This window comes from Bison bison, unplaced genomic scaffold (genome assembly GCF_000754665.1).
Source record: "Bison bison bison isolate TAMUID 2011002044 unplaced genomic scaffold, Bison_UMD1.0 scf7180017864182, whole genome shotgun sequence".
NCBI lineage: Eukaryota > Metazoa > Chordata > Mammalia > Artiodactyla > Bovidae > Bison > Bison bison.
The window spans coordinates 519,171-529,246 of record NW_011494754.1 but is presented as its reverse complement, the minus strand read 5'-3'; the positions used below and the strand labels follow the sequence as shown (position 1 = coordinate 529,246).

At 38.8% G+C, this 10,076-nt stretch overlaps 2 protein-coding genes across 14 annotated transcripts in view; one reads left to right on the top strand and one right to left on the bottom strand.

The window, feature by feature from the left end:
* Window positions 1-10,076, bottom strand: part of SLC17A1 (solute carrier family 17 (organic anion transporter), member 1) — a 240,445-nt gene that overhangs the window by 46,127 nt on the left and 184,242 nt on the right. For all 13 annotated transcript variants that reach the window (XM_010843484.1, XM_010843485.1, XM_010843471.1 and 10 more), the window contains 2 exons: window positions 4,358-4,410; window positions 2,708-2,784 (listed from right to left, as the gene is read on the bottom strand). The gene's annotated coding sequence lies outside the window, so the exon portion shown is untranslated. The remainder of the gene's footprint in view (window positions 1-2,707; window positions 2,785-4,357; window positions 4,411-10,076) is intronic.
* Window positions 1-10,076, top strand: part of SCGN (secretagogin, EF-hand calcium binding protein) — a 53,476-nt gene that overhangs the window by 20,172 nt on the left and 23,228 nt on the right. Inside the window, exons 5-6 of the mRNA XM_010843460.1 lie at window positions 7,073-7,129; window positions 7,557-7,634. Coding sequence (XP_010841762.1) covers window positions 7,073-7,129; window positions 7,557-7,634 — 135 coding nt within the window. The remainder of the gene's footprint in view (window positions 1-7,072; window positions 7,130-7,556; window positions 7,635-10,076) is intronic.

Below are 10,076 nucleotides of genomic sequence, written 5' to 3'. Positions count from 1 at the left end.
CCTGTCCATCACCAACTCCCAGAGTTCACCCAGACTCACGTCCATTGAGTCAGTGATGCCATCCAGCCATCTCATCCTCTGTTGTCCCCTTCTCCTCCTGCCCCCAATCCCTCCCAGCATCAGAGTCTTTTCCAATGAGTCAACTCTTCGCATGAGGTGGCTAAAGTACTGGAGTTTCAGCTTTAGCATCATTCCTTCCAAAGAAATCCCAGGGCTGATCTCCTTCAGAATGGACTGGTTGGATCTCCTTGTAGTCCAAGGGACTCTCAAGAGTCTTCTCCAACACCAAGGTTCAAAAGCATCAATTCTCCAGCGCTCAGCCTTCTTTACAGTCCAACTCTCACATCCATACATGACCACTGGAAAAACCATAGCCTTGACTAGACAGAGCTTTGTTGGCAAAGTAATGTCTCTGCTTTTGAATATGCTATCTAGGTTGGTCATAACTTTCCTTCCAAGGAGTGTCTTTTAATTTCATGGCTGCAGTCACCATCTGCAGTGATTTTGGAGCCCAAAAAAATAAAGTCTGACACTAGCAGAACTTAATTAACAAAACTAGAAACTTAGTTTAACAATTAACAAAACTTAATATTCAGTGAAACATGATATTTTCATTATGAAGGCATTAACCCTGTAGCCAGGGAAGGCTTTAACCCATCAAATAAAAATGAGGTTTGTCAGGGTGCCAGGAAAAGCCAAGCAGCTCTCTTGGATTTCTTATAGCCCTGACTCTCTGATTTTCAGCTATTGTTCACCCATTTCTAATTCCCTGATTTAGGAGTAGACTGTGGCCATGTTTAAGGACATCAGGATAGCAAAAGCCTAACAGTGAGGGCTGACTTTTGTAGAGGTAGAATGAGCTTTGTCTACATGTACCATAATCTTAAATAATGTTTATTTACTTTACCAAAGTAACAAAAGATTTTAAAAACAAATATAAATCACTTAAACACAAAGAAATTCATAATCTGTTATTGAAAGCTTCATTCTAAGAAAACTTTGTTCTCTTAACAGAGAGTAGACTAAATTCCAGTCTGTTACCAGTTTACCAGATAACAAACAAAATTTATCAGTTAATCTTAGTCTTGAAGAACTAGCAGGATTTTTCTAAAGGCATGAGAGTGAAACCATAGAAGGCATGTTTAAAATCTAATTAAATTGCAATTGGCAAAGTAGCCTGGTCATTGCTGTGACTTGTAACACCTTAACATGATAACTAGAATTATAACTGACAACATTTTACCAGGACATATCAGATTTTCATGAATTTCACATAATTTCTAGGATATCTATATAAGTAACACCAACCATACAATATAACCTGAGGAGATTCATCACTCCCCCAACAATACATCCCATGTAATTTAATGTGTCAAATGAACTAAGTAATTTAATAGCTCTTTTGGATGTCTCAGGGGCCCTCTGAGGCATCCCAAAGTTAGCTAGAAGTCAGGTTATTTAGGAAATTTTGTTGATAAATATCAAAAGGGTTTATAACACTCAATCAGATAGGATCATATAGATCACTGTGAAACAATATATTCACTTATCCAAAGTAACAAAGAAAATTTCAAAGGTAAACAGAACGGAGCACTTCAGAGGTAAAGAAACTTAAAATCCATTATCAAAGGCAGTTCAACATCTCAAGAAAACTTGTATTTATGCACAAAACTCTTCCCTTTGGGGTCCACTTTCCATAAAACCTTACCATGTTCTGTACCCATTACTTTGTTCTCCCATCCTGAAACAGCCACCTGTAAGTCAGACCTACTTCCCTTTCTCTTCAGAAAATGTAATTTCATTTCTCATACCTTCTTGACTGAAAATACACATCCTACTTTCCTTAAGCAACCAAGAACTGACCTTATATATATTAGCATTCTATAGAAATACCAGTGATAATTTCTAAAAAAAAAAAAAAATTCTAGAGAACATCTCAGGATGGCATCAAACATTATTCATTAATAGTCCAAAATCTCTTTAGTTTCTGTGTAAGAGGAAGTTAGTGTTCAGTAATGAATGTTTCAGAATCTTATTTTATTCAGAAATGACCTAGCTATTCAACAAACTTTTGTCACGTAGTTCAGCACAACTCTAGAAATTCAAGTTACCCCAATCTGGCGAGACTATTTTAGACATTTCTAAAGTATACTTATTCTTAATAGTTTAACTAAAAGCTCTTGTCTCATTTAGATTTTTATTTTTTAAAAGTTTCACTCGAGTTACTTTCCTTGCTGACAAACTTGTAACAGATATAACAATATTTAACTTATAATAAACCTAGGCACAATGAAACTATTATGCTTAATGTTAATGACTCTTAGATATGTCTATATTAGATTAGCAAACATTTATACTAAATATTTAATATTGAATATTTCCCAGTTCATGTGAATCTGAAATTCATTTAGGTTAATTTCTCTTGTGTTTAGAATTGTCTGGTTTGCAAGTGCTTACTTTTCTTTAAGCCAATTAACTTAGAACTCATTTACAACTTCAGCAATATTAAAAAAAAAAAAACAAAAACCAAAAGACACACACTGAGACATACATAAATCCAGACAGACAGAGATCTCATAGTTTTCCGCTTGAGATTTAAAATGTCTCTGTGACACCCACCCCCTCCCCCACCTTTTTTTTTGAAGTTCTAATTTGCCCAAGGCTGAGGTCTCAGGTAAAGTGGGCTGGGAGCAACCAGGTGACTCACCTTTTGGCGATTCCCTGAAATGTAGAAGGCACTCTTGGGATGGCTCAGAGGCAACACCTAGGCTCCTGTAAATCAGTCTGGACCGAAAAGGGAAAGAAGTGAACGTCACAGGGAAGAAGGCTGAGGAATCTGCCTTACAATCCTAGCGGGGAGACGGTGGCCGGGGATGATGGTCTCTGTTTGGCTTCAACCACTATGTGCCTGACATGGTGCACGGAAGTTGTCTTGCTGGGGGTGGATGCCCTTGTGGCCTGATCCGTTCCATGTCCCCCTTATTCTCACAAGGGAGTCTTCACGTGGCAGGCACCGTAACAGCTTTTAAGTGCCTGACCTGTGCCCACACAATATTGGTTGGCCTAGTCCTTAGTTGGAAAGAAGACAAAGAAGAGACCCTCATCCATTCGGGTGCCAGCTACTGGGGCACAGTGAGCAGTGGGGCCTTTGGAACACACCACAGAGTAAGCCTGGCCAGAGTTCCTCAGTTGCTTCCACAACACTTGACTGTTCGCAGAGGGTCCCTATAAGAAAGGAGAAGTGAGGAGGTGGGGGAGGAGACTCCAAGGTCCCCGTATGGGCCACCAAAAATGTTGTGGTCTGGGCATGGGTTGGAAAAGAATTTCCAGACATGAGACAGAATGAGACGAAAATAAAGATTATTAGAGTGGGAGACACTGTTAGAACAGCAGGCCAGCTCAAGGGAGAACCGACGTTGAACAGGGGTCCTTAGTCCACTTTTATACCTAGGGTACAAGGAGTGGGATAGGGGTCTTGCGGGTCATTTGCTGATGGGATGAGGCATGTATACTGGGTGGGGGAAGAGGAGGGCAAATACCTTCTCCCTATGGGGTAGGAGGGGAGACAGGTTATACTGTTCCATTATAGTTACAACATGGGGGAGGGAAAGATGCTAAGGGTCTGGTTTTTCTGTTCCTGCATTCCAAGACCCTCCTTGGTTTTATCTGCTCTTTCGTCCCTGGGTCACCACATAGGTGTTACTGTCCGTGGGTGAAAAATAGGCCAGGGAGGACAGAGCAGGGCATCTTAAAGGCCAGAGCGGTAGATTTAGGACAGCTACTGCACCCAGGGCCCTATTCCTGAAAGACTTTCCAAGTCCCCATTTAGGAGATAATAACTTAGCACCCTTCTACATTACTTTATCTTCTTGTCAAATGGAAGTTATGAAAAACTGAACAAGCATTTGCATAAACAATTCACAGAAAAAAATCTGAGTAGACAATAGATATATAGTGGGAACCAAAGAAATGCAAATTAGAAACAACTGATTTTTACTAAAGTGGTAAAAATTTTAGAGGGATTAACAAAAAGATGAAGCACTGGCAAGGAAGCACTGAGACTGTTGCTCATGCTCTGCTGGTAGGCATGCACACTGGGATAATCTTATGGAAAGCAGTTTTGCAAAAATGTAATCAGGATCCACTAAAATTTCATCATCCAGAGTTAATTCTAAAAATCTACCTTTTGACTTAATAGTCCTACTTCTCCAAGCATCTATATAAGAATATAATCAGAGATGTAGACAAGTTTTCAACACTACGATGTACATTAAATATTCCAGTGTTAGTATAGTTAGAACTGAAAATAACATAAATGTCTAACAATGAAGGAAAAATTGTAAATTATGATACTCACTCATTCCACAAATACTTATGAGCACCTGCATTATGCTGGAAACTGTTCTAGGCCTGGAGATTCAAGAAAGAAAAACCCCATTGTGGAATTTTACAGATCACCGAAGATCAAGTTTTCAAAGAATATTTAATGACAAGAAGGAAATACATTACAGTGTTATGAAACAAGATTATATAAACAATATGATCTTAATTTTGCTTAAAAATTTATTTACCCTTAACATCAGTGTAACTAAGGTAATGGGTAAATACATGCAAGATAAATATTGGTTGTTTTTAAGGCATAAGATTTTAGATGATCTTTAATTCTTTGTATTTTTGCATTTTCCATCTTAGAATCACAATTATTTATAAATTATTTAAATGACATTTTGAAAATAATTTCAGTTGTACTTAAAAATGCTCACAGAAAGTTTTAAATGAAAAATAATAGACCACTGAAGTATATAGCCTCTATGACCTCCCCTTCATTATGTCACATATATAACAGAAATATAATGAAAAGGAAAGACATAAAAATGATAAGTTATCATCTCTGGGGTGGAAATTTCTGAAGATTAGAGTTTTCTTCTCTTTGTATTTCATTAATTTTGTACAATGAATATGATTTCATTTTACAATAAGTAAAAAAGTATTAAAATGTTAGGCCTATATAGGCTTGAATAATCTTGAGAAATGGGAAAAGGAAATAGCATTAAGGAAACTCTTTTTGTTTAACTTTTTCCATTTTTCCTCCCTCCCTTCTAGTTTGTCAATTTCTTCTGCAAAGATCTTTCTCTTCCTGTATCCAACTTAAAAAAAAAAATATGTTGAAAACCTGAATTCTTTTTCTAAAATTAAATTTGTTATAACCTACTACTACCACACGTATTTTAAGAAATTCTACCTTAATATATTTATATTCCCCTTGAACTACAGGACCTTAAGATACTTTAGTGTTAGCATGTATCAATCAACTCACTAGCCGTTATCATCCAGAATATTAGTTTTGGCTTGTTTTCTTTAATCCCATAAATTTTAAGCTAACAAGATTTTATGTTGCCATTTACCCAAGTGTTTCCCATTGTCTTTGTACACCATTCCTTTTTTACCTTAAATTTTCCTTCTTTGAGTTCTTCCTACCTGGAGTATATCCTTTACTGAGAATCTGATGGTAATAAACCCTGCTTTGGTTTGCCTGGAAACCTCTTTATTTTGCTTTCATTCTTTCAAGATGGCATGTGTAGCAGTCACATAAAGATCTTTGGTTCTCCAGTAGTTTAGTTGTAGTAAAGTTACAAGATAATTTCGATGGAAAATATTTGGTGAACAGCATAAAAAAAGCATGTAAACTTTTTATTATTTGAAATTCTCATTCTTAGTTCTGATATATTCATACCATTAAAATTAGGATATAAATCACATTTAACCAGTTGATTTTCTAAGACTGGCTAGATTCAGGCAGAAATATTGGTGATGGGGACTGAAAGGAGCAAAGTTTCTGAACACTTCCCAGGGAACATCAGCATCAGTAGTTCCTACTATCCTTGTAGGATATTTAGCTAGGACTCTGGCTCTGATCTAGAACTAAGGTCCCTGCAGTTGGTGACTCAGGTAACCCATTCCACATCAATGGAAAAATCTGTCACTTAAAAAAACAAAATGAAACACCTTAGTGCTACTTTTTCATTTTGTATAGGAGTTAGGGAACTTGCCAACTTGTGAGGCTTTAATATGCAATAATCAGAGGTGGTCAAAATTACACCATTTACTAAAGAAAGCAGTTCAATGCTTCCTTAAAAATATTGAGCTCTTCTGTCTTCCAGTTTAAGTAATTGTATCTTCAGCTGGATGAATGCTGTTATTGAACTAATGAAAGGGTTGGCTTGTTACTGGGAATTTTCAGAGATGTTTTATTCCCTTTGCCCAGAGCCAAGACCACACAGGCAAGATTCCTTAGGGATGTTTTCTGCCATGCAGTTTTTTAGGGGAAGTTCACCTTTTCATTATGGTTATTGCTGTTTGGGGTTTTAGTCTTATTTAGGTGTTTCAGTTTGACTTCCCACCTTGGGTGGTCCCAGGGATTTGTCTGCTGTCTGCCTTGTAAAGAATCTGTCTGCCAATGCAGGAGATACTGGTTTGATCCCTGGGTAGGGAAAATCCCCTGAAGGAGGAAATAACAACCCACTCCAGTATTCTTGCTGGGATAATCCCATGGACAGAGGAGCCTGCGGGGCTATACAAACACACACTACCTTGTGTGAAGTATCCTGATAAAGCTACAGGCTAACTCATCAGAGATCAGGAGATGTACCCAGGACAGACTTTAGTTTCTGTCATCTCAGTTTCTTGCCAGCTGAGCTACATATTTAAAGAGTTGTTTTTAGAGGGCTCTGCATCTTTAGGAATTTAGTACAAAGAAGATTTCTTACTCTGCCATATTTTCTCCCACTGAAGGCCATTCCTTCATATCTTTGCACTCCAAAGTTCCCAAGAGCTCCCTTTCAGTGAGAGTACTGTGGTCCTCTCTAAGTGGCTGTAAGTGAATGCAGGGAGTCATTTCTAGTGAGTTCTGCCCCAAAAGAGCTGTCACCAAAGAAAGCCTAAACTTCTCCACATAGTTTTATTTGTACCCAGTTAAGTACTGTTATCAGATGCTGAACCTTAGTAGACATCAGCATAACTTGAACCCAAATTATCTGAGGATAAATGGATTATTGGCTTTTATGTATTTCAGATTTGGCGCAAATACGATGCTGACAGCAGTGGCTTTATATCAGCTGCTGAACTTTGTGTAAGTGTTGCCAGGAGCTGTCTCTGGGTGAACGGCGGGTTAGCTCATCCCTGGGAATTTGATATGTGTGTATCATGAGCTTGATTTCTGTGTTTCCAAGAAACATGGATATGAATTTGCTAATTTTAAAAAACTGATTCGTGTTTGGAAGGTTTAGAAACTGTAGGTGACACTGATTGCTCTCTCCAGGAAAGACATAATTGAGGATTTATGACACCTTTTTATGCTTCAAGCTGTTCTCTGGGTTCCGTTTAAACAGTGCTCCTTTCAAACTGTGACAGCCCTGCATTTTGAACTTCTTGCTTGATAAAAAGCATTACATTTCCTCTCTAAAACAAGCAAATGACAATTCTTAAAAAACAGCCTCTTGAGATTTTTAGGTTTATTTGTCACTAGATAAAATGCGGCTCCTCTCTTGATCTCACAGAACTTCCTCCGAGACCTCTTCCTCCACCACAAAAAGGCCATTTCAGAGGCTAAGCTGGAAGAATATACCGGCACCATGGTGAGTAACTGAGCAATGCAATCTTTATGAAGACAGCGTCCCCACCATCTCCCCAGGGCCCAGAAACAGCATTTGGCACAAAAGTAAGGTCTCTGTGAGTGTTTGCAGACTAGACAAATTCATGAAGAGACCTTCAGCTCTGGGAAATAGTGACTAAATTTGAGCTATTTTAGTCTCTCTCTTAAGATGAGACTGCATGCATTTGAAAGATAGCTGCTCACCTATCCTTAGGGAGACCAGTTAACATCAGGTTACTAAGAACCAGTCAGTAATCTCAAGTTATTGAGGTTAATCCAAGTCACACAGAAACAAGGAAATGTGGACCAAGACCACCAGGACCAAACACACGGGAGCCCTGCCCCCATCCCTCTGCCCCCCCCACCCCCCACCCCGCCTTCCATGGATGATTCTACTCATTTAGTACATTCGTTTAGGGCAATGGAGAGTCAGAAAGCTGGGAAATACATATTCCACCTTTGCCAACTATAGGTATGACCTTGAGAAATGGTCTATTGTTTACTTCAGCTGAAAAATGGGGATTAATAATACCTAATTGCTACGAGGGCAAGTGAGTGGATGCATATGAAGTGCTTTGCAGAGCATCCAGGAAATAACCAACATTCAATACATGTTAGCTCTGCCTGTAGCGGTTGTTGTAGTCCTTGTTGTCATTACTTCCTTTTGCCACTTATGCAATCATATCCTAAATGACCTGAGATTATTTTAGCATCAAAGCTCCCTGGAAAATGGTGAAGTAGGAGAAGTTACCTTTGGTGAATTCATTCTCACATTCTCATTCAGTTCCTAGCTTGAAGCTTTTCTCCCAGAGCTACTCTATAATAATCTGTATTGAATCTAATCTGGCTTCTCTACCTTTTGTCTCCCCTAAATCCCTTCCCATCCCCAAATGTGTGCTTCATTCCAATCAACCTTTGCAGGTTTCTTAATTAATAAGCAAGAAAACTACTGGTAAAGGTATAATTGCTTGTGCAATTGCTATACTTACTATAGTAAGAGTTCTTAAACAGACTCATCTTACTGAATCTTCTGGTGAACCATCAGGGCTAATATCACGGAGAAGAGTAATGGATCCCTGCTAAAATGTGTACTACAAGGTTGACCTACTTAGGCCTTTAGTCGATGCTTCCAAATACTGTATTATTTCTAACAACTCTTCTATAGCCTTGGCATTGTTCCTGCTATTCTGTATATCTGATGGTTGAGGCTTAGAAAGGGTAAGTGACTAAGCTACCACCAAGTTAATTTCCTAAACTCCTTCTAAAAATCTGATTAACTGGGAAATGGTAAGTTGTCTAGCCTAAGGCACCAGTTAAACTGGAAGTTGGGCTCGCCTGGCTTTCAGCCCTGGATCTTCTGGCTCTCACTCTGTATCCTGACAACTATGAATGCTGTCTTCCGCCAAGGGCACAGGCTCCGGGAAGGAAGAATGTGGTCTTGACCATGACAACTTAGAAGTGGCCTGGATGGGAGCTAAGCCGATGCTCAGGACAGACTCACACCCCAGGCCAGGAAATAATTTGGCTTCCTACTATGTTGACCTATTTAAATAGCATGTAATGCTGTTTGACATCCTTTGACAGGCTTAGTGCTAAAGAGTGAGCAGGAAATCCCTGAGAAGCAGGAAGCAATTTCCCACCTACCCGTGTATCTCTGGTTTCCTTTTGTCCTAGGTTTCTGTGAAACTCTCTAATAGCATGAATACTCTGAAAGACGAAATTAGACTGAAACTGCTTGCGAGAGAGAATAACAAGGAGATTACTCTTCCAGTTGGGCATTTTTTCAACATTGATTTAACATTATGTTAGCTCTGGCCGTTGTTACCTTGCTTTTATTAACTTATAAAGCAGACCTTAGGCAGTGAAATGCTTGCACTAAGAATCCCCAGCAGATCTCTAGCATTTCTTTGAATACCCTAACTCCGAGGGGCTTCCTCCCACCTCCAACTAGAATACTAAGCCACTATTTTCTGACTTTTAAACATAGCTCAGCTATTTTTTCCTTACTTTTCTCCACCTGGTTCTTGCTCATCCTTCAAAATTTAGTTAGACATTTTGCCCTCTTCCATCATCTTCTTCTATAGTGGCTCCAAGTGCTTCTCCTCTGTGCTCCTATAGTATCTTGTGTATTTCAATGTCTTAACATCATAGTCATCTGTTTAATTCACTTTGCAAATATCCATTGAATACCTGCTATGCCTGTGGCACTATTCTAGTCAGCAAGGATTCAGCAGTGAGCAAAACAGAGACACTAATAATAAACATAATAAATAATAAATTACATTGCATGATAGAAGGTAATGAGTGTCAATGGAACAAATTAAACAGTAGACCAGATAGTGCCAGCAGGGCAGCTAGGATGGGAGATTGGGGAGAAGGTATGATTTTCAACTGGGTGGTCAGGGGTGGCCTTTCAAGATGATGC